Source organism: Haliotis cracherodii, unplaced genomic scaffold (genome assembly GCF_022045235.1).
Source record: "Haliotis cracherodii isolate W230 unplaced genomic scaffold, xgHalCrac1.p SCAF_24, whole genome shotgun sequence".
Lineage (NCBI taxonomy): Eukaryota > Metazoa > Mollusca > Gastropoda > Lepetellida > Haliotidae > Haliotis > Haliotis cracherodii.
Window position 1 is genome coordinate 8,326,986 of NW_027266280.1, and position 25,232 is coordinate 8,352,217.

Below are 25,232 nucleotides of genomic sequence, written 5' to 3' on the forward strand. Positions count from 1 at the left end.
TGCGAGATTAGCAAGTTACCTAAGATGAAATTTGTAAACTACCTGTGAGCAGTTTACATCGAAAATAATTGATGCTCCTTCCTTAACCAATCAGAAGCTAATATTTTAAGGTTTCAAAAAATAATTGCCTGCTCCTTAACCAATCAGAAGTTAATATTTTAATTTTTGCTCATAGAAATTGAGGGGCCATGGGTGAAGTAAACTTAGTTGTCTAAAGCACTGCATTTCACTGTGCAGAGGTGCATCCCTTAGGCATGCCAGAAACCTATGATCAATGGTGCGATTTGTACTATTACCCTCTTTCTTGTGAGCACCAGTTTGCAGTTTGTGATTTGATCCACTCGTCCAAATCCCCTGTCTTGTAAAATATCCTATGGTCAAGTAAGATCAGGTTGTACTTGTCTCTATTCTGAGGCTAATATCTACTGAAAATAATGCCAAACTACACATTCGGGAAAGTAGACTCAAACGTTTTTGGCACAGACTGGCTTGGTGGTTTTATACCAAAGTGGGGGCGGTCAGGTAGCCTAGTGGTTAAAGCCTTCTCTCGTCACGCCAAAGACCCGGGTTTGATTCTCGACATGGGTACAATGTGTGAAGCCCATTTCTGGTGTCCCCCGCTGTGATATTGCTGGAATATTGCTAAAAGCGGCGTAAAACCATGCTCACTCACTCACTCATTCCAAAGTGGTAAACGATTAACACCTGTATCTTTTTTGGCTTCCCTCCCATCACTTCCCTGAAACTGTGATATAACTGAAATATTGTTCAAAGTGGCATTGAACTTCACTCACTCATAGAAATTGAGATTGGATGCAAATAATGCTGTCCCACTTATCTTTCTCATCCTCGGTTGTTTGATGAGGGAGTCAGGTTTAATGGTCACAAAGTATTGTCTCCTTATACTCAAATTATTTGCATGGTGAGTCCTTGGCTGGGAAAAAAGACTTCGAACATCCACCCCATGTAGAATCCAGTTAGAATTGATCGTCAGCATCCCATGAGTGTCGTATGAGATTGTGTGATCAGACTTGTTGACTAGATAGATGCTCGTGATTGCTCATCACTTGATTGTCTGGTCCAGACTCAATTATTTACAGACCGCCATCATGTAACTGGAATATTGCTTTAAACAAAACTGTAACAAATGTTATTGTCCAGTGGGGTAAATCTGACTTGTTGTTTGGAGATGTTGATTGAATAGAATGCAGTTTTGGCATGGAACTTACTTGAGTTGTATATATATGGGCAGGGTTAGAAATTAACACTAGCCCGCGAGCCCGAGGCTAGTACAAATTCGTTTGGGCTAGTACAAATTTCCCCATTGTTTTAACATTACAAACTCATTTTATCTCTACCGGGGCTAAAAAAGCTTTTGAGTTTAGTTCTAACCCTGATATTGGGTATTTAGAAATGAAAAATGTATTTCGAATCTCAAAGAAAAGAAAGAAGGCAAAGTTTCAATATTACAACCTTAGGTTCTATTAGCCTTGGTTAGTTCAATTGCCTCTGTGGATAGAGCCTAGTGGAAAGAGCCCTTGCCTGGGGATTGAAGGTCAGGGATTCGATCCCCAGCTGCATCATGCCAAAAGACGTTAAAAGATGGTACTTGTTGTTTGTTGTTACACTGTCTGGCACTCGGCATTAAGGGGCTAAAACAAGGACTGGTTGGCTCGGAGTCAGTATACTGTGTCTGAGTGGGGTAATCATGTTAAAAACTGCGGTGTGGTATCTCAGGGGGCTAACACTATCAAACCGTCATTCGTCCAGACTTGTACCAGCAGCCACACGCATGTACACATGCACGCATGAACAAGTGTGCAAACATACATGCGTGTTTGAATGTCGCTATATGAGTGCAATAATCTTAATAATAATTAATCAATACACCCCATTTCACCTCATTTCTCCTAAAAATCACACTTGAAAACACCATATCTAGCCCTGGAAATTTCACCTGTAAAACAAAATGTCAATAATGATATATTTTTCATTGTATGTCAATAATTGTGCTGTGTGCAAGCTTTCCCCTGTACCTGGCTTTCTTACATGGTATCCAATCTTGAACTGACCTGAAATAATCTTCATTATTATCTGAGTGACACGCTCTCTGACCTTGACATTCAGATAAGAAGAATCAGCCGATTGACTTCCACTATAGACCGTTTCACACAAGCCTGTAGGAACAAAGTCAGAGACACTTTGTTTTACCTGCTACAATTTATATGGATTTTCTTGGAGATTTGCATTTATATTGAAGGCATGTTAGCTTATTTTGGAATGTCACTGAACATACTATATACTTTATCATAGGAAAAATTGAATGTTGATGTCTTTCGTAATCTTATTTCTGGGTTTCCCCCAGCTCAAGATATGGGACAGAAACAAACATGTTTTTATTTAAAGGAAATATATATTAGAGGATGTTACCATGGTTACTCTGTCTTCTTATTGTCCAAAGATCCGGGTTAGAATTGGTCTTCAACAACCCATGCTCGTCATAAGAGGTGACTAATGGTATTGGGTGGTCAGGCTTGTTGACTTGGTTGATCATTGTCAATAAAAAGTTACTGTGTCTCAATTGCAATGCTCATGATGTCAATCACTGGATTGTCTGGTCCAGACTTGATTATTTACATACTGGCATCATACAGCTTCAATATTGCTGAGTGTGGCATTAAACAACAAACAAATAAACAAACAAACAAACAAACAAATAAATAAATCTTGTCCAATATTTGAATGAAAGGAGATAATGTTATTCCACTGCTGCTGATTATAGGAAATGTTTGACAGTAATCCTCATGAAGAGTAACTTTGTTTAGCAGAACAAACATTGTAAGCCTGATGTACGACCCGTGAAGATCCGGGGTAGAATAGGTCTTCAGCAACCCATGCTTCCCGTAAGAGGCGACTATGCTTGTCGTAAGAGGCGACAAACGGGATTGGGTGGTCAGGCTCGCTGACCTGGTTGGTGCATGTCATCCATCTCAATTGCGTGGATCAATGCTCATGATGTCAATCACTGGATTGTCTGGTCCAAACTCGATTATTTACATACCGCTGTCATATAGCTGGAATATTGCTTAGTGCAGTGTTAAACAACAAACCAACCTGATGTTAACAGACATCACACATGTAAGGACTATTGTAGAGATGTATCTTGATCTGATCAGGTCGATACTGTGGACACTGCAACTTGGGCGCAGTGATGACTTTACACCACTGTCACAAACTAGATTACGTGTCATGCAACTGGATTTTTATCTTGTTTGTAAACAAGTACGCTTTTAGTGAAATCAGAGAAGTCTGTGTTCATGGTAATCTAAGTCTAGTTTGATGTTTAAAGATGGTACTAACACTTTAAAACACGCATTAGTCTGGACAAGTACAAGCAGTCACATGCACGCGTCCATGCATGTTGTTATATAAGTATATAATCTTGAACGTGTTGTTAATCTCCTTTTCATCTCACCCATCTCACCTTTTGTCTAAAACCGGGGCGGTCGGGTAGCCTAGTGGTTAAAGCTTTCGCTCGTCACGCGGAAGACGCGGATTCGAATCCCGACATGGGTACAATGTGTGAAGCCCATTTCTGGTGTCCCCCGCCGTGATATTTGTGGAATATTGCTTAAAGCGGCGTAAAACCATACTCACTCACTCACTTTGTCTACAACTGTGGCAATGAGGAGTATATGCATATGCAGTGATCCCTAGGTATTGCGCCCTTCAATATAGCACTCACTCAGTTATTGCACACCGTAACGCATGGCTCCCCAAACTTACATTTTTAATAAACTGACACAATGTTTTTCCCCCATCTCAAAAAACATTACCAGCTGATCACTGCAAGCATGTAACACTCGAAATACCAGTCAACAAATCCGAACTGAAGTATGCAATCTAATCCCATTATTATACTAACTGGTTATAAAAACATGTTTATTGTATATCTGGATTAATATTCGTAATATTTATGTAGAGTTTCATTCAATATTGTTAACATTAATTTTGACTGAATTGTGTATGAAGTGTTAAACCCCTGATTGTCTTATTTAAACCCCAAAGGTAGCATTGTAGCGAGGTATTGTCAAAGTGACCATATGGCTACCCTTCAATGGAGCCATGCCATTAAAGGAGGAATCTGCAAGTGGAAATAGTTTTTCATGTTATAGCATATTTTCTAAATGAAAGTTACCAAATTAATGACATTATGTTTAGGTTAATGTATAGATGAAATAGAAGGTACAAATATATAATTTGTTGACTGGACTGTGAGAGGGGATGAATTGTCACGTCTCTGAGTTTTACCAAAGGTACTAGGTAGAACCCCTGAAGATTCCGGGTTAGAATAGGTCTTCAGCAACCCATGCTTGCCGTAAAAGGTGACTATGCTTGTCGTAAAAGGCAACTAACGGGATCGGGTGGTCAGGCTCGCTGACTTGGTTGATACATGTCATCGATCCCAATTGCGTGGATTGATGCTCATGATATTAATCCCTGTATTGTCTGATCCAGACTCGATTGTTTACAGACCGCCGTCATATAGCTGGAATACTGCTGAGTGCGGCGTTAAACAACAAACCAACCAACCAACTAGGTAGACTACAAGGAGAGTTTGAAACAGGCCATAGCTGATAAATAATTGTTCCGTCATTTAAGACACATCTATCACTTGTACGATGGTCCAAAGTACCAGCTGAAGTTTGGTCGGCACTGACGCAGGGGAGGTAACTAGGGTTTCCCCACAGAGCGCATGTGTTTCAATCTTATTGTGGATGACAGTCTATAACACATGTCAGCTACGTTGATGCGAGGTCAGTATGCCCTGAGGATTTCCACCACAGGTGGTCACACTGGCACTGTGCTGCAGGCTTGTTATAGCCTATATTGTTGACATGTGGTATAAATAAACATACATGTTGTTTATTTCCGATGTGAATAGTAAACAGCTCTACATTGGAGTCGTTGTGGTGCATATTACCAGGATTTAACTTGTGATGTCTTCATGATGTCTGGTAAAGGAACCAATACGGACCCCTGTTTTGTCATACAAACCAGTGAGAACTGTGAATAGTAGTGATTTTCACAATGTCTACAGCCCAAAAGAAGTTAAAGAATGCCTGATTCATTCATATTATTATAGTTAGTCTGTCATGGCATCACAGATTAACTGTAGTAATAGGGGTGGTCGGGTAGCCTAGTGGTTAAAGCGTTCACTCGTCACGCCGAAGACCTGGGTCCGATTCCCGACATGGGTACAATGTGTGAAGCCCATTTCTGGTGTCCCCCACCGTGATATTGCTGGAATATTGCTAAAAGCGTCGTAAAACCATTCTCATCACTCAATAACTAGTAATAATCTAATATGATAGAAATGGGTGTTCTTTAACTTCTTTTGAGTAGTATATTTAATTCATATTGTTCAAAGGTACTGGTTTTGATGTTTTGTTACAAAAAATTAAACATGTTTTCATCAAACAGTTTTTGTAAATAAGAAATTTGGTTTCAGACTATATGGAATAAGTAGGTCGCTGTGCTGATTGTTTGCTTGTTGTTTAATACCACACTCAGCAATATTCCAGCTCCATGAAGGGGGCCTGTAAATAATTGAGTCTAGACCAATTATCCACGGTTGAGGGTGTCGGGGACCACTGATAGGCTATCAACCAAGTCGCCGAGCCTGACCACTAAGTCTCCTCTCCTGATAAGCAAGGTTGCTCAGCCCTAGAAACTATCAGTTTCAGTCCACTAGTCCTTATTATAATGATCCGTGAAGATCTGGGGTAGAATAGGTCTTCAGCAACCCATACTTGCCGTAAAAGGCGACTATGCTTGTAAAAGGCGACTAATGGGCTTGGTTTGTCAGGCTCACTGACTTGGTTGATGCATGTCATTGATCCCTATTGCGTGGATCGATGCTCATGATATCAATCACTGGATTGTCTGGGCCAGATTTGATTATTTACAGACTGGCGTCATATAGCTGGGATATTGCTGAGGGTGGCGTAAAATAACAAACCAACCAACCAACCTTATGACATATAGTAAAATCCTTAAAAATGGCAAATTTCTACTAGTTCTTATGAAACCTTAGCTATATGTTCCCTTACTCATAAGCAGCAGAATCTCTGCATTTTGTTGTTATCTGGTTAATAGTTTACAGGCCACCATCCTATAAACTATCTAAAACAGTCGTAACACTAAGATCATCTTAGCGCTGAGGTGATCAATCTGTGAAGATCCGGGTTAGAATTGCTCTTTAGCAAACCCATGCTTGTCGAAAGAGGCGACTAACGAGAACGGATGAACAGGCTTGCTGACTTAGTTGATGCATGTCATTGTATCCAAGTTGTGGAGATCAATGCTCATGATGTCACTGGATTGTCTGGTCCAGACTGTTTACAAACTGCTGTCATATAGCTGGAAAATTGCTGAGTCGTAACTTTATGGGGGTTGTTTAGTAGCCTAGTGGTTAAAGCGTTAGCTCGTCACGCCAAAGTTCCAGGTTCGATTCCTGACATGGGTACAATGTGTGAAGCCCTTTTCTTGTGATTTTGCTGGAATATTGCTAAAAGCAGCGTAAAACCATACTCACTCATTCCATACTTTATGTCTGGCTTATGATAGTGGTAACACTAAGATCGCTTGGTGGAATCAGTCCCTGGAACTTATTTTAACAGTGCAATTGACACACTTAAACCAGGAATGGTAATTGTATCCCCTTGTTCCACACAGGCTCCAACCCATCTGATGATGAAGATTTCTTTGATGCCCTCGACCACCAGGTGGAGGAGTTCGAAGTGGCGCTGCCGCATAAACCCGAGAAAAGACACAGGTACGTGCTGGCTCTGCTGCTTTTGCCATCGTCAGGAATGTTTGACATCTCTGCATCTTGCTGTACAGCATGTTGCTCTATGAACCTCTGCAGAGCCTGTTCTTCCAGGTGATCCGTGTGCTGCAACGTTGTATCTCCAGGATTTACAGGTTAATGAAAGGCGTAGTAGTTTGGCCACTGCGTTTTATGGTATCGGATGATTGTTTAGCTGTAGGAAGCTTTATTAACAGATCTTTAGTGTTAAATTTTTACTTATTTTGGCATCCAGATCATCTTTGCCCTGCAGTATTTATTTTTATAGTTAGCTTCATTTAATTATTTGTAGGCAGTAATATGAATTATCAGGGATTTATCTAGGATTCCAAACCAAGTGCCTGAAAATGTGAAAGAGACTCTTTATTGGGCTCAATTTTTGGATTTTTTAAATTATAATATTTAAATTAAGTTTGAAAGCCTCTTCCTCTTTATCATGTTAATTGGCCACATTATCAGTGAAGTACAAGCCCCTACAAAGTCAATACATTAGTTAGAACTCTTGTAACATCAATTGAAAAGTCTTTTTCTTATAACATGAGAGCCCATTTTTGGTGTCCCCTGTTGTGATATTGCAGGAATATTGCTCTAATTGAGAATTTGTACCGATGTTTGCTGCTGATTTGGGGCCGAATATCGGCCTCTGGACAGACCTAGATATATCCCTGCAATTATGTTTGCATCTGTAAAGATAGTCATCCATTGTTCTCAATAATGAGTAGGTCAATGCCACATGAACCTGCAGTGTCTCTACCATGATGATGCTATGAACTACACGAGGCTAACATTTATCACATCACCATAGTGTTACCTCACCTTGGCGTTAATTGTGTTGCTTAGCAACGATACATATCATGTCATCTCCATATTCTTCCTCTTCCTTGGACATGCAGAGCAAAGTTTCTGTAAGTGGAGTTTGTAGCTTCTCTCGTTGTCCTGTTGTCTCTCTCTCTCGTCTCTGTCTCTATCACTGCTCTCTTGTCTCTCTCTTGTCTCTCTCTTGTCTCTCTCTATGCTCTTCCTTCTCTATGCTCTTCCTTCTCTCCCTGTACCTTGGTATGTTAGCTGTAGTTTCATGCTTGCTCTCAGAGCAGTGCTGTGTGCCATCTATGTTGGTTTACAGTCTGGTCAAATAATATCACCCAGTTTAGGACACAGCTGTTGTTGAAACTATTGGTCGTTCACCAGTTTTGTTGTTTGTTTTCTGTTTCTCTAATTTGGGTTTTAGACTTTGCCATCTCATCATCATAGGCAGGTGTATGAATCAGTCCATGCAACCATTAACAGTTGTGATTAATCCAATAGTAACCACCCGTGGTCTAGTGGATAGAGCACCTGCCTCGAGAGCGGAAGGTCGTTGGTTTCATCCACGGCCATGTCATACAAAAAGACGTTAAAATATGGTGAACCTGCTTGGCGGAACCTGTGGTAAAGCACTATAAAACCGGCAGTAATCCAAACTAGTACAAGCAGCTACGCACACATACGCACCTGTGCATGCACGTCATAATATATGTGTGAAAATCTTGGAACACATAAAACCCCATTTCACCTCCACCTCCAAATTGAATTGAATAGCCATTATATTCATGGTACTCTATCACACTTTCATTGAATACTGTAACACCCATCCCATCCTGTACACAAGTCACTAATCCCAGGACTACTGTACACGTCACTCATCCCAGGACTACTGTACACACGTCACTCATCCCAGGACTACTGTACACGTCACTCATCCCAGGACTACTGTACACACGTCACTCATCCCAGGACTACTGTACACGTCACTCATCCCAGGACTACTGTACACACGTCACTCGTCCCAGGACTACTGTTCACACGTCACCCCGTCCCAGGACTACTGTACACACGTCACTCATCCCAGGACTACTGTACACGTCACTCATCCCAGGACTACCGTACACACGTCACTCATCCCAGGACTACTGAACACGTCACTCATCCCAGGACTACTGTACACACGTCACTCGTCCCAGGACTACTGTACACACGTCACTCATCCCAGGACTACTGTACACTTCACTCATCCCAGGACTACCGTACACACGTCAGTCATCCCAGGACTACTGTACACATCACTCATTCCAGGACTTCTGTACACACGTCACTCGTCCCAGGACTACTGTACACACGTCACTCATCCCAGGACTACTGTACACACGTCACTCATCCCAGGACTACTGTACACACGTCACTCGTCCCAGGACTACTGTACACACGTCACTCGTCCCAGGACTACTGTACACACGTCACTCGTCCCAGGACTACTGTTCACACGTCACTCGTCCCAGGACTACTGTACACACGTCACTCATCCCAGGACTACTGTACACTTCACTCATCCCAGGACTACCGTACACACGTCACTCATCCCAGGACTACTGTACACGTCACTCATCCCAGGACTACTGTACACACGTCACTCATCCCAGGACTACTGTACACGTCACTCATCCCAGGACTACTGTACACACGTCACTCGTCCCAGGACTACTGTACACGTCACTCATCCCAGGACTACTGTACACGTCACTCATCCCAGGACTACTGTTCACAGGTCACTCGTCCAAGGACTACTGTACACACGTCACTCATCCCAGGACTACTGTACACATGTCACTCATCCCAGGACTACTGTACACACGTCACTCGTCCCAGGACTACTGTACACATGTCACTCGTCCCAGGACTACTGTACACACGTCACTCGTCCCAGGACTACAGTACACTCATCGCAGGACTACTGTTCACACGTCACTCGTCCCCGGACTACTGTAAAACGTCACTCTTCCCAGGACTACTGTAAAACGTCACTCTTCCCAGGACTACTGTACACACGTCACTTGTCCCAGGACTACTGTACACACGTCACTTGTACCAGGACTACTGTACACACGTCACTTGTCCCAGGACTACTGTACACAAGGAATACAGTACATACAGTACATATGTGTCATATATCCCAGATACTGTACATATGTGTCACATATCCAAGGAATACAGTACATATGTGTCATATATCCCAGATACTGTACATATGTGTCATATATCCCAGATACTGTACATATGTGTCATATATCCCAGATACTGTACATATGTGTCACATATCCAAGGAATACAGTACATACATAACATATATCCCAGATACTGTACATATGTGTCACATATCCAAGGAATACAGTACATACATAACATATATCCCAGATACTGTACATATGTGTCATATATCCCAGATACTGTACATATGTGTCATATATCCAAGAAATTCACTACATTTCTGTCATATATCCCAGATACTGTACATATGTGTCATATATCCAAGGAATACACTACATTTCTGTCATATATCCCAGATACTGTACATATGTGTCATATATCCCACTTACTGTACATATGTGTCATATATCCCAGATAATGTACATATGTATCATATATCTCAGAATACAGTATTCATAACAACTGTCATCAGTATACAGTATATTTCAACCATTCTATCAATCAAATGCAATATACATGTATCATCCAACATATCCATGGAACACAATATTCAAGATGCCTTAACCTACATATGTCTTGAATATTGTATCACTCATCCATGTTATCCAACAATATGGTGGTCCTATGTCCAGCTTGGGGTGAGTGAGTGACAGACTGACCCGGAGCAGGTATGACTCACCCCTGCTGGCCTCGGACTGTACACTGTGGAGTATCAAGTGAGTGAGTGAGTGACCCACAGCAGGTGTGACTCACCTCTGCTGGCCTCGGACTGTACACTGTGGAGTATCAAGTGAGTGAGTGAGTGACCCACAGCAGGTGTGACTCACCCCTGCTGGCCTCGGACTGTACACTGTGGAGTATCAAGTGAGTGAGTGAGTGACCCACAGCAGGTGTGACTCACCTCTGCTGGCCTCGGACTGTACACTGTGGAGTATCAAGTGAGTGAGTGAGTGAGTGACCCACAGCAGGTGTGACTCACCTCTGCTGGCCTCGGACTGTACACTGTGGAGTATCAAGTGAGTGAGTGAGTGACCCACAGCAGGTGTGACTCACCTCTGCTGGCCTCGGACTGTACACTGTGGAGTATCAAGTGAGTGAGTGAGTGAGTGACCCACAGCAGGTGTGACTCACCCCTGCTGGCCTCGGACTGTACACTGTGGAGTATCAAGTGAGTGAGTGAGTGAGTGACCCATAGCAGGTGTGACTCACCTCTGCTGGCCTCGGACTGTACACTGTGGAGTATCAAGTGAGTGAGTGAGTGACCCACAGCAGGTGTGACTCACCCCTGCTGGCCTCGGACTGTACACTGTGGAGTATCAAGTGAGTGAGTGAGTGAGTGACCCACAGCAGGTGTGACTCACCCCTGCTGACCTCGGACTGTACACTGTGGAGTATCAAGTGAGTGAGTGAGTGAGTGACCCACAGCAGGTGTGACTCACCCCTGCTGGCCTCGGACTGTACACTGTGGAGTATCAAGTGAGTGAGTGAGTGAGTGACCCACAGCAGGTATGACTCACCCCTGCTGACCTCGGACTGTACACTGTGGAGTATCAAGTGAGTGAGTGAGTGAGTGACCCACAGCAGGTGTGACTCACCTCTGCTGGCCTCGGACTGTACACTGTGGAGTATCAAGTGAGTGAGTGAGTGAGTGACCCACAGCAGGTGTGACTCACCTCTGCTGGCCTCGGACTGTACACTGTGGAGTATCAAGTGAGTGAGTGAGTGAGTGACCCACAGCAGGTGTGACTCACCCCTGCTGGCCTCGGACTGTACACTGTGGAGTATCAAGTGAGTGAGTGAGTGACCCACAGCAGGTGTGACTCACCTCTGCTGGCCTCGGACTGTACACTGTGGAGTATCAAGTGAGTGAGTGAGTGACCCACAGCAGGTGTGACTCACCTCTGCTGGCCTCGGACTGTACACTGTGGAGTATCATGCAAGTGAGTGAGTGAGTGACCCACAGCAGGTGTGACTCACCTCTGCTGGCCTCGGACTGTACACTGTGGAGTATCAAGTGAGTGAGTGAGTGACCCACAGCAGGTGTGACTCACCCCTGCTGGCCTCGGACTGTACACTGTGGAGTATCAAGTGAGTGAGTGAGTGACCCACAGCAGGTGTGACTCACCTCTGCTGGCCTCGGACTGTACACTGTGGAGTATCAAGTGAGTGAGTGAGTGACCCACAGCAGGTGTGACTCACCTCTGCTGGCCTCGGACTGTACACTGTGGAGTATCAAGTGAGTGAGTGAGTGACCCACAGCAGGTGTGACTCACCCCTGCTGGCCTCGGACTGTACACTGTGGAGTATCATGCAAGTGAGTGAGTGAGTGACCCACAGCAGGTGTGACTCACCTCTGCCGTGCCACATTCTTAACCTTCCTGACTTCGGACTGTACCCGACATGCAGGAAACCACCGACTCTGCCAGTCCCCGTGGCTCTCTCCCCGCTTGAGAGATGCCTTCTGTACGGCTCTGTACAGCTCTGTATTGTTGTCAGTGTGGAGTTTGCTCCTACTCAACCGCAGGGTCGTGAAAGTGCATGATGTCACGGAATTATTTCCTCTCAGGTCATGTGTTTCTGTGTTTGTGCTTTGACTGACATGAACTCTACATACGCTGAAGGCTGTCATTGATAACAGTGTTCTTGAATGGTGAGTTTAGGTACTTCACAACACAGAACATGTCAATATTAATCTTTTCATTTGTTCAATGTTGCTTTGACCTGTCACTGAAGGCTGTCATTGATAACAGTGTTCTTGAATGGTGAGGTTAGGTACTTCACAACACAGAACATGTCAATATTAATCTTTTCCTGGTTCAATGTTGCTATGACCTCTCACTGTTTATGGCTCTTTGTGGTTGTTATGTTGAGAGTAGAACTGTTCATTTTCAAAGGCTGGTTAGAGTAAATCTCTTTGCTTATGACAAGGGGAGTAGGGAGGGTTTTTAGCACTCCCGAAGCATAGGATAATATGTCTCATTTTTAAGGATTCTGTGTGATACCAGAACTGTTTGGTATTTTAATAAACCTGAAGAATGTGGAGCATTGACATCACTTTGCTTCAAGGTTCATACATGCTTGAAAGGCCTTGAATTTTAAGGTCCCTCTTCAAAAGCCTTTACTTTTAGTGTCAACCTTGAAAAGCCTTGAAAATCACCACAATAGCTTGAAAAGCCTTGAATTTGTGCAAAATGACACATACTTGTTTTTGAAGTATCAAAAATTTATGGCTTAACTTAATCTGATTTTTTTGATGTTTGTGAAACAAAATCTTGTTGGAAAATTAGTGATGTTTATACTGCTTGGTATGCTGGAAATGTCTTTTGAAAGCCTTGAATTTTAGGGTCTCATATCTGTATGAACCTTGTACTAGGAACCACAATTTTTCAAGCATGCATATTTATAGATGTTTTAAATGGATAACTTATATGGATTGTTGCATTAATTGGTAATTGTTTTTAATGATAACTGTCTGTTACTGTGTATGAAATGAATGTATTGAATTGAAAGCACTTATTTGGGATAGAATGTCCTGAGAGAAAAGATATGTACTTTAATTTGGCCTGATTGTTGTCCTGAATATGTTGTGTATTGCTTGGGCTAGTGGATGATGAATGCCACGTTTTCCTTGTGTTGCTTGGCTTTCATTGCCGAATGACAGGTAGTAACAATGGGTTTTGTTTTCAGGAAATGTTAATAATATAAAGTTATGGTAATAGAAGGTATTTTCCTGTTACTTAATCCTAGGATTATAAGAGAAAAGGATACAAATTATTTGTTAGACCAGTTCCTGTTTTTGAAATCATATCTCGACATGCATGTGTATAGTGGTGTAGGAGGACACTGCTTTGCTAACATGGCTAATGATATTTTAGAACAAAATTTACTATTCTTCTTCTCTCGGCTCTCCTCATAATAGGCCTTCAGCAACCCATGTGTCGGACTATGGCGACTATGCCTTTCGTAAGAGGTGACTAATGGGATCGGGTGGTCAGGCTCACTGTCTTGGTTGATGCATGCCATTGTATTGATCGATGGTCATGATGTCAATCACAGATTGATTGTCTGGTCCAGGCTCAATTATTTGCAGACCGTCGTCATATAGCTGGAATATTGCTGAATGCGACGTTAAACAACAAAATAACAAACAAACATCTCTCCACAGGTTTTCTTGGTAATAGGACTGAATGTGGTTTAAAACTAATTTCAACTTATTCAACGGCTGAGTATTTATGGGTTGTGAGCCTACGTTTGCCAGAGATAGACACAGCCTCTAATCTGTTGGGACCGCCTCCGTGGTCTAGTGGTAGAGCGTCCGCCCGGAGAGCGGAAGGTTCGGGGTTCGATCCCCGGCTGCGTCATACCAAAAGACGTTAAAAGATGGTACTTGTTGTGACCCTGTCTGGCGCTCGGCATTAAGGGGCTAAAACAAGGACTGGTCAGTATACTGTGTCTGAGTGGGATATTCATGTTAAACTGCGGCATGGTATCTCAGTGAGCTAGCACTAAAAATCGGCATCAGTCCGGACTAGTACAAGCTGCCACGCAAACACATGCATGCACTGCGTTAAACCCAAATTCACCTCACCTAACCGTAAAAGGTAACAAAAGGGATCGGATGGTCAGGCTCTGTAACTTGGTTGCGAGTCATCACACTCCGATTGCCTGGAGCATTACTCACAATAGCAATCACTGTATTGTCTGGCCCAGACTCAATTTTTTGTGCAGGCTGGGATCACATTGCTGGAATACTGCTGAGTGCGATGTACGTAACAAACAATCAAATATTAATGCAATATTCTTGAACGGACATTAAGCCCCATTTCACCTCAGCACCACCTTGACAAAAAGTACATTTGTGTCGCTGCTTGTTTCAGACGCACCGACAGTGACTTCAGCATGGAGAGCTACAACAACGACATGTCCAGCGAGTCCGAGTCCGAGACCTTGTCCCAGGAGGCCAGGGTCTACACAACCAAAACAGACTCGCCCAAAAAGGTCGGCTTCAAATAAGTTGAGAGAAACACAACAGCATCCTCTATATCTCCAGGGTCTGCATTTTGGTAAAGCTACACTAACCCCTGGACATTTCTGGTGTCCCCCGCTGTGATATTGCTGGAATATTGCTAAAAGCGGCGTAAAACCATACTCACTCACTCACTCACTTACCCCTGGATCCATTTACATGGTTTTCGGGATCTCAAATTATCCGCCCTTGATTTTCATTAGCCATTTTGATTGGCTATGCTACGGACTGATCAGAATGCAGTTTCAAGCCAGCCTCAATGTAGGATTTGCAATATCAACAACATGGCGGCCAGTCCCATTGATAAGGATAGCGTTTGCGATAATGTCAACATTGAAAAACTGACTGACACGCAAATTAAAGCCCCCAAAATTCTTTTTGACGTGAAGGATGTCTGAAGTGGTGCCTTTTGCTGTTGTGGGGGCAAAAGTCTTCTGATGACTCTTGTTCCTTTTCTCGACGTTCGATTCATCTGTCAAAATGTTCAGGGGCGGTCGGGTAACCTAGTGGTTAAAGTGTTTGCTCGTCACGCCGAAGATCCGTGTTCGAATCCCGACATGGGTACAATGTGTGAAGCCCATTTCTGGTGTCCCCCGCAGTGTTATTGCTGGAATATTGCTAAAAGCGGCGTAAAACCAAACTCACTCAAAATGTACATGAAAGTCAAGGCCAGGTAATTTAAGATCACAAAAACCATGGGACTGAATCCAGGGGTTACTGTAGGTTTACCGAAATACGAGCCCTGGAGATATAGATAATGCAGGAACGATTGATTTGGGCGACTATTGTATTATGAAATCCTGTCGGGATTCTAGGTCAAAATTGGTCCCAATCACCTTGCTTTAAAAAAGTGACCTGGATGATTGTCTTTTTTACCTGATGACATTGCTCATGCTGTCATCCACTGGTTTATCAGCCTATTATGTCAAGGCTAATGAGATACAGCTGGAATATTGTTGACATCGGCATAAAAAGACATCACTTCCTCGCATTTTTTAAGATGATAGGTCTGCTTACTACGTGTACTATAAGATATACACTACTCGAAAGAAGTTTAATATTCATTATGTTACTATAGTTAATCTGTCATGTCATGTAATCTGAAAACATCGATTTTCTTTAACTTCTTTTGAGTGGTATGTATTAATGAAATTATTTTATTGTTTATTTTGTTTTCTCCTGATTATGAAACAATAGGAAAAATATTTGAAAACATAACACAGTATTTTAAGCCTGGATTTCGTTGAACGAGATAATTATGATATTAAAAACTTTAAGAATTTGATTGAGATTGATTGTATATGACAGAAAAGATTTGCATTTTGTATATATTTCTGCATTCTGCTAACTAGATGGTTCAGTTGTCAGGAACCATGAATCATTGGCATTCAATGCTCAATAGTACAAAGAAATCTGAAACACACTACTCATTGACAAAGTAAATGCAAAGATTAAACAAGGGGAAGTAACTCTCAATGATTATGTTGATCCCCAACGAACACCTGGGAGCACATTCAAACGTGTTTGTGAGCAGTTTTCATATACTGATGAGAAATTGGCCACCGCCTGTCTACTCTCAACACTTTGGCCCAAGATTAAGAGTAGATAAGCCAAGTTTTGTTTTATCAGTTTAATTCAACCAATTCTTTGTGTACTAGAAGCATCATAAAGGTCTATATGTACAGAGTTCCATCCCTTTGGAGTGCCAGAAACTTTTGATCATTAGTTTGAATCCCAGATTTCCCCTGCTTGTTGACTTGGTTTGTCAGCACCATTCCCATGCACGATATGGTAAAACAGTTTTTAGGTTGAGGTACGTTAAGTAGGTTGTGCATACAGTTTGATGCCCATTTGTGGAGTAGGTCTCCATGTTGTCATAACTGTCGTCAGGGAAACTGAGACTTTGTCTATATGTGAGTGAGTGAGTGAGTATGGTTTTACGCCGCTTTTAGCAATATTCCAGCAATATCACGGCGGGGGACACCAGAAATGGGCTTCACACATTGTACCCAAGTCGTGTCTTTATGTGATTAGGGTAGGAAATTATCATTTCCTTTCTGATTGATTTTGCTGATAATACTTGAGTTGGTACAAATGCAGTTTGTGACCAAAATAATTGTGTCTACTGGCCAAACATGGCCAGAAGCATAATTTTCTGTAGATATTGATATTTTTTCCCCTAGTACTAGCTGAGCTTACTAGAACTAACAAAAGTTTCCGAGGCTTTCGACTAATGGGTAACGTAACAGACTGAAAATGTACAGTGCTGTTTCATGGACTTTCGTCCAACTTGCTTGGATTGCCTATAGATATTGATTAGATTATTAGACTATTACTAGCTGAGCTTACTAGAACTACCCAAATTTTACGAGACTCATGCTTTGGACTAGTGGCTAACGTAACAGACTGAAAGTGTACAGTGCTGTTTCATGGACTTTCGTCCAACTTGCTTGGATTGCCTTTTGTCCCAATTATGACGTGTAATTGAGTCGTGTTTGTCCATCGTTGTAGATGGACTCAGTTTCTTTCGTGAAGGGGGAACACAGGCGAACTGCAAGCCACGACAAATCCCGAACACGAACATCATCCGTATCTTATGATTCCCAGAATCCTTCATCTGCTTCCGAGTCGTCAGGCGATGTGGTGTCAAAACGTGTTCGGCGACACAGGATCCCGGACAAACCCAACTTCAGCCTGAACTTATGGAGCATAATGAAGAACTGCATTGGTCGAGAGCTGTCCAAGATCCCCATGCCTGTAAGTACTAGTTTACCCTCCCGGAGCTGCAGATAAGCTGCATATTTACGTAAAATACCCCCAAAAATATTCAAAAGCCAGTTACTTTCAATTAACTTGCATACAGAAACACATGTATTAAATGAAAAACTCAATTGTATAAAAACAGCATACGTAAATACCCAATGAACCTTTTTAGCATGCGTACAACAGCTAATTTCTGAAACAAAATTATGAGCTTTTTTACTTTCCGAGTCAAGCCTATATCTAGAACCATTATATAATCTAAAACATTATTTCATTTTTTTTTCAAGACTCAAAATGTTTACTCATTTGGGGAAAAACTCCAAAGAGTGATGAATAGATGAGTGAAAAAATATTGGTTACCCAATGAAAAATGTAATAGCCTGATTAAAATAGAAACTGTCGAGTAAAAACTCAATTGCTCAGAAAGTTATCTGGAGCTCTGCCATCCGTCATCTTGAGGATATATGTCTGCCCAGACTCGGAAGGTCAGTGGCTTAACCCCCTGGCAGCATTATACAGAGAGTTACAAGATGGTATCCTGCTTGTCGCTCACCATTAAGGAGATGAAGGGTTGCGTCCCTTGGCCACGCCACAAACCTATGATTGAGGGTTCGAATCCCGGTTCGCCTCGATTATGTTTCTAGGTTTGTCGGCACCATACCTGTGCTCGTGGGTCTCACCGAAGTGGTAAACGTCTAGGACCTGCATCACTTCGGGGTTTCCTCCCACATTAAGCTGACATGTCGTGATATACTTGGAATACTGTTAAAAGCAGCATTAAACACAACTCACTCACTCACTCACTCACTCATTAAGGAGATGAAACAAGGACTGGTCAGCTCAGAGTCAGTATATTGTGTCTGAGTAGGGTATCCTTGTTAAACGGCAGCATGGTATCTCAGTGGGCTACTCTGAGGAAATTGTCACTAGTCCTGTAGTCCTTGCCAAACTGCCCAATAGTTGTGGTATCAGAAGGACTAGTAGAAATTTGCAATTTTTAAGGGTGTTGCTATATGTTATCATTATGAGGACTAGTGTTAGTTTCTACCGCTGGGGCTAGCACTATAAAACAAGCATTAGTCCGGACTAGTACAAGCAGCCACACACACACACACACGTGTGCATGCACATCGCTATAGCGTGCAATAGTCTTGAAGGTAACAACGTGAAACCCCATTTCACCACCTCCTTGTGTTAGCTGTGTATTGTCAGTACAGGTTTGTGTCTCCACCAGACCTGTCAACCCCTCATCATGACAATGGGGTAGATTTCACTTCAAAATGGGGTAGTTTTGCCTCCAAAGGGGGAGATTTATAAAATAGTGAAGATAAGATAATTTCCACCTTTTATTTTTATTAATGTTACTATGAAAACCAAATATTTTAAAACAATAGATAATTAATAACTTCTTGTATGTACAGCTTGCTAAATTTCCGTTTGCATTTTCCTCCTCCAAGAATAAACCCAGCACAATCTACCCATATCACTTTCGTTCAAAGATCATCTCAGATAAACGCTAACAGATATTGAAATTTAACGATTGGTAGCTTGACCAGTTGACAACGTTTTCAATCCGACCAGTTGTCAGGCTTCATTATGATGCAGGTTTTCTGAGTATTCGGCACGAGTTTGAAAACAGTTCATTTCAGTAAGTGATGAATACTCAGCTGATTATTCATTTAAAGTTCAACCCTTCAGGTACCTATCCGAGTTTTCTTTACAGTTTAAATTGTTAAATCATTCACCATATGAGTTCAATTACCAGTTGATTACTAGACAAAGGCCGATCTTGGTCCCCCTGTTGGTGGCCGTGATAGCAGTCGCTAATCCGGGAGCCTACCGGACAAATCGGGGCGTAAACATCCCGTTCTTTGTTTTTACTCGTGGGACAATGGAGGCGAATTTTTAAAATAATGAAGAATTTTGTTTTGCGGGAGAAATAGTCCATCATGTGGGAGACTGGGAGATTTCATCAAATTGCGGGGGTCTCCCGCAAAATGCGGGAGGGTTGACATGTCTGGTCTCTGCCTCCTGTGAATAAGTATGCTGTGTAGCAGTGAAACTTTTGGCCAGGTTATGGAATGAGGTCGTTTATAACTAATGGAAGCCAAACGCCCTGTACTCCATGCTCGAACCATGTGACCATCTTCCCATTGCCTGACAATGAAGCAGTGTGTGGAGCCGAAAGCTGCAAGGCAGGAGCATATACTATTGACAATACTATTGGCATCTTTTATTACCTGTCGAGGGCAAATAATTGCAATAATCGATAGTTTGACATATCGTTACACTCCTAGTGATCATGTTCCTGTGTGTGATTCCTGGCACTGTGGTACAATGGACTTGTGATTGTATTGAAATTACTGGAACATGATACTAAAATAACACCTAAATTGCTCACTTCTTCAGGTCAACTTCAGTGAACCCCTGTCCATGTTGCAAAGACTAACGGAGGAGTTTGAGTACACGCACTGTCTGGATATGGCTGCGCGGTGCGATGACTCTGCTGAACAGCTGGCCTGGGTGGCCGCGTTCACGATATCGGCGTACGCCACCACTCTCAGTCGGACAGGCAAGCCCTTCAACCCTCTCTTAGGGGAGACCTATGAGTGTGACAGGATGGACGACCTGGGATGGAGGTCCATTGCAGAGCAGGTAACTGATAGGATGCATTGTCCTCCTCCATATTCTGAATAACAACTCGTATGCAAATTTCTGGCCAGAATGGTTCCCAGTATCTCATGCTTGTTGTAAGATGCAACTAATATCATGATGGTAAGGCCAGTGTCTGTGACTTGGGGGGCGGTCGGGTAGCCTAGTGGTTAAAGCGTTCGCTCGTCACGCCGAAGACCCGGGTTCGATTCCCGACATGGATACAATGTGTGAAGCCCATTTGTGGTGTCCCCCGCCGTGATATTGCTGGAATATTGCTAAAACGGCGTAAAACCATACTCACTCACTCTGTGACTGGGCTGCTTGAGTGTCATTGTGATTTTTTGGAGTCAGACTATGATAGTAACCGCTGTTCTGTGTACTATTCAAGCCACACTGGCTGTGATTCCAACACCCTACAAAGTTAGAATTGGTCTTCAGCAGCCCATGGTTGCTGAAAGAGGCAATTGACGGGTCGGGAGGTCAGGCTCACTGACTAGGTTGAAACACATCGTATCCCAAATGCGTGGATTGATGCTCATGATGTCAATCATTTGATTGTCCTGTCCGATCTTGATTATTTACAGACCACTGTCATATAGTTCGGATATTGCAGAGTGCTGCGATAGACAAACAAGCAAAAACTTTGATTAAAACAGTGAGGCTCTGTTTCCAGGTGGCAGGTTTCGTTCTATTTGTATCGGTTTCCAGACAAGCAGGTTTCAGCATGTTGATGTGTTTGTGTGCTGCAGGTGTCCCACCACCCGCCCACACTGGCTGTGTATGGTGAGGGGAAGGAATGGAACTTGTGGCAGGAGTTCACCATGACCAGCAAGTTCCGTGGCAAATACCTGCAGATTATACCCATGGGTGAGTGCAAAAGCCTCTTAGCATATAAACTATGCAAGTAGAATGCTTTTCTAACCATTAAAATATGGGATTAGTTGAATTACAGGTTCGCAAGTAGATCTCATTTGTGATTATGTGGAATTGGCCTGTTAAATTGGCGTTTGAAATTGGCACTAGTCCTATAGTCCTTGCCAAACTGCACAATGGTAAAGGTATCCTAATGACTACTAGAAATTTGCACTTTTTAAGGGTTTTGCTATATGTTATGATTATAAGGACTAGTGGACGAAAACTGTTAGTTTCTAACCCTGTTAAAGCTTCTAGGCTTTGTGAGAGGCAGTGTGGTAGGCTAGTGGTTAAAGCGTTTGATCGTCACGCTGAAGATGCGGGTTTGATTCCCCACGTGGGTACAGTGTGTGAAGCCCATTTCTGGTGTTCCACTCACTCACTCACTCACTCACTCACTCACTCACTCACTCACTCACTCAGCTTTGTGAAAGTATTGATAAGAACATTTGTTATATAGTGCAAAGATTTCGGCCATACTCATTGGCTGGAAGGAGCCTTTTCCATACCCTCAATTGTCTGGTCCAGACTGAATTATTTCCAGGCCAGTGTCATGGGTGATAGTACTGACAATACCGTCATTCGTGTTCAGGCATTGCCCACCTGGTGTTTCCCAAGAGCGGCAACCACTACACGTGGCGCAAGGTGACGACAACGGTGCACAACATCATCGTTGGGAAGCTGTGGGTGGACAGCCATGGGGAGATGGACATCACCAACCATCAGAATGGGGACAAGTGTCATCTCAAGTACTCTGCTTACAGCTACTTCTCCAGGGATATACCACGGAAGGTGAGTAGTGGGATGAGAGGGTCGCTGTTATTCCCTGCAAGTTGGGTTGTGGGATGAGTGGTTCGCTGTTATTCCTGCAAGTTGGGTTGTGGGATGAGTGGGTCGCTGTTATTCCCTGCATGTTGGGTTGTGGGATGAGTGGGTCGCTGTTATTCCCTGCAAGTTGGGTTGTGGGATGAGAGGGTCGCTGTTATTCCCTGCAAGTTGGGTTGTGGGATGAGTGGGTCGCTGTTATTGCCTGCATGTTGGGTAGTGGGATGAGTGGTTCGCTGTTATTCCTGCAAGTTGGGTAGTGGGATGAGTGGGTCGCTGTTATTCCCTGCATGTTGGGTTGTGGGATGAGTGGGTCGCTGTTATTCCCTGCATGTTGGGTAGTGGGATGAGTGGGTCGCTGTTATTCCCTGCAAGTTGGGTAGTGGGATGATTTGGTCGCTGTTATTCCCTATAAGGGGATAAATGGGATGGTGGTGGGTCCTTGTGTTATTCCCCTTAAGGGGATAAACGAGATGGTGGTGGGTCCCTGTGTTATTCCCATAAGGGGATAAACGAGATGGTTGTGGGTCCCTGTGTTATTCCCCATAAGGGGATAAACGAGATGGTGGTGGGTCCCTGTGTTATTTCCCATAAGGGGATAAACGAGATGGTGGTGGGTCCCCGTGTTATTCCCCATAAGCGGATAAACGAGATGGTGGTGGGTCCCTGTGTTATTCCCCATAAGCGGATAAACGAGATGGTTGGTAGATCAAGACAGATGGGTGATTGTCTGTGTTATTAGTGCACTTGCATGTTACAAATGAGATGTCTGTTCATAGGACAGTAAGGTAGCCTCATGGTTAAAGTGTTCTCTTATCATGAGAAAGACACAGGTTTAATTCCCCACATGAGTACAGTGTGCCTGCTATCTGTAAAAGAGTCATCTATCTCCCACTCTCATACATGCTCACTGTTTCCAGGTTTCGGGTGTGGTGACAGATGCGTCTGGCAAGCCGAAGTGGGTGATGACAGGGACGTGGGATGTCCAGATGGAGGGAGCCAAGGTGCTGCATGTAGAGGAGTCCAACAAGGGCAAGCCGGTGTTCGAAACAGGCCCACATAAAGTCATGTGGAAGGTTAACAAACCAATGTACGTATAGTTTATGATATTTATGATGCGCCAAATCCACACCCTAAATCAGACAGTGCTACAGTATTTCCCAGGTCATGTCAAGCAAAGGTTGTTGCTTTCACAAAGCTGAGTTTCTTTTTAAGAGTGTCATGTCACAATATATAGTGGGGGCACAGGTGGCCCAGTCGTCTGAGGCACCGTGATTCGATGTGCAGAGTTGCATCCCTTGGGTAGCCACAAACCTATGATTGTGGGTTCGAATCCCGGTTCGCCCCGATTTTGTTTTTAGGTTTGTCAGCACCATACCTGTGCTCGTGGGTTTCACCGAAGTGGTAAACATCTGAGACCTGCATCACTTTGGGCTTTCCTCCCACATTAAGCTGACACGCCGTGATATACCTGGAACAATGTTAAAAAGCGGCGTTAAACCCAACTCACTCACACTCAAAATATATAGTGACTGTTTATACTGTATTACAGTGCCTCTATCATGGAACACAGTTAAAAAAGATGTGTACCATGGGAATTTCTGGTTAGAATTGGTCACCAGCAACCTTTGCGTGTCGTAAGAGGCTACTAAATGGATTGGGTGGCCAGTTGTTGACCTGACTGATTGCATGTCATTGTACCCTTACAGCCTCAGGGGTTGCTCATAACATCAGTCACTGGAATGTCTGGTCCAGCCTTTGTTTATTTACAGACCACAATGATATAGCTGGAATGTGGCATTAAACAAAAAACAGTACTGAAGATTTTCAAAGCCAACTCCTTTGAAAAGGAATCCTATCTGGGGAGAATGCATTTGTTAAACTTCAATATTTTGGTATATATAGTTTATCACAGTGCTTGGCATAAACACAATGTTAAACTGTAGAGATTTAAGGGTTCTCTAGACTAAAAATGCAGTATTTTATTTGTGTCCAGATGACTAGGGTATCCCAGTCCAGATATTGAAACAACTATGATATTGTTCCACCTCAAGACATCCCTCTATTCTTTGCTGGGACTGCCTTAGTGGTCCAGTGGTAGAGGACCTGCCTCGAGAGCAACAGGTCGGGGTTGATTCCCAGTCATGCCATACCAATAGACATTAAAAGATGGTACTTGTTGTTAACCTGCCTGGCTCTTGGCGTTAAGGGCTAAAACAAGGACTGGTCGGCTTGGTGTCAGTATGCTGTGTCTGAGTGGGGTATTCATGTTGAAATGTGGCATCTATCTCAGTTGGCAACACTATAAAATTGGCATTAGTCTGGACTAGTACAAGCAGCCACACACACACACATGCATGCACGTCGCTATGTAAGTTCAATAATCTTGAACGTGAGGTTAAACCCCATTTCACCTCACCTCACCTCACCTCACCTCACCTCACCTCACCTCACCTCACCTCTTCTTTGCTGCTCAGAGTGGGATGTGAGAGGATCTACCACTTCACACAGCTTGCTATTGAGCTGAATGAACCGGAGGAAGACGTTGCTCCGACAGACTCGCGGAACCGACCGGACCAGCGGCTCATGGAGAATGGCAAGTGGGACGAGGCAAACCGAGTGAAGATCCTGTTGGAAGAGAAACAGAGGGCGTCCCGGAAAAAGAGGGACAGTGAAGCAGAGACGGCCAAGGTTGAGGGTGTGTACATGGGGCTGGAGTAGGCCATGAGTGGCCTAACGAAACTGCAAAAGAAACATCACTTCATGAAAATAATTTATGAAATTTTCCAATTGAAATTATCAATACTTTTTTGAGAGGTATCTCATTTTTGACATGAGTCTGTTTCCAAACTAAATGTTAACGGCCAAAACGTGATACGGTTAAGGGTATATGGGTCTCCAAAACATGAGTAGGCCGTGACTGAGTAGGGGTGTTGGGGGTAGAGTAGGCCATGACTGAGAAGGAATGTTTGGCTTGAGTAGGCCGTGACTGAGTTGGGCCTACTCAGTGTTGGGCTTGCGTAGGCCATGACTGATTAGGAGTGTTGGGCTTTAGTAGGCCATGACTGATTAGGGGTGTTGGGCTTGCGTAGGCCATGACTGATTAGGGGTGTTGGGCTTTAGTAGGCCATGACAGATTAGGGGTGTTGGAGGTTGAGC

General features: G+C 43.3%; 1 protein-coding gene across 2 annotated transcripts in view; it reads left to right on the top strand.

The window, feature by feature from the left end:
• The window catches only part of LOC139472246 (oxysterol-binding protein 1-like), a 55,260-nt gene that overhangs the window by 24,747 nt on the left and 5,281 nt on the right, over positions 1–25,232 (top strand). The window contains exons 5-12 of one of the 2 annotated variants that reach the window (XM_071254635.1): positions 6,739–6,838; positions 14,770–14,890; positions 17,430–17,675; positions 20,091–20,336; positions 21,086–21,203; positions 21,841–22,040; positions 22,994–23,163; positions 24,551–24,771. In XM_071254635.1, the coding sequence (XP_071110736.1) occupies positions 6,739–6,838; positions 14,770–14,890; positions 17,430–17,675; positions 20,091–20,336; positions 21,086–21,203; positions 21,841–22,040; positions 22,994–23,163; positions 24,551–24,771 (1,422 nt within the window). The remainder of the gene's footprint in view (positions 1–6,738; positions 6,839–14,769; positions 14,891–17,429; positions 17,676–20,090; positions 20,337–21,085; positions 21,204–21,840; positions 22,041–22,993; positions 23,164–24,550; positions 24,772–25,232) is intronic. The other variant, XM_071254636.1, reaches the window with a different exon arrangement.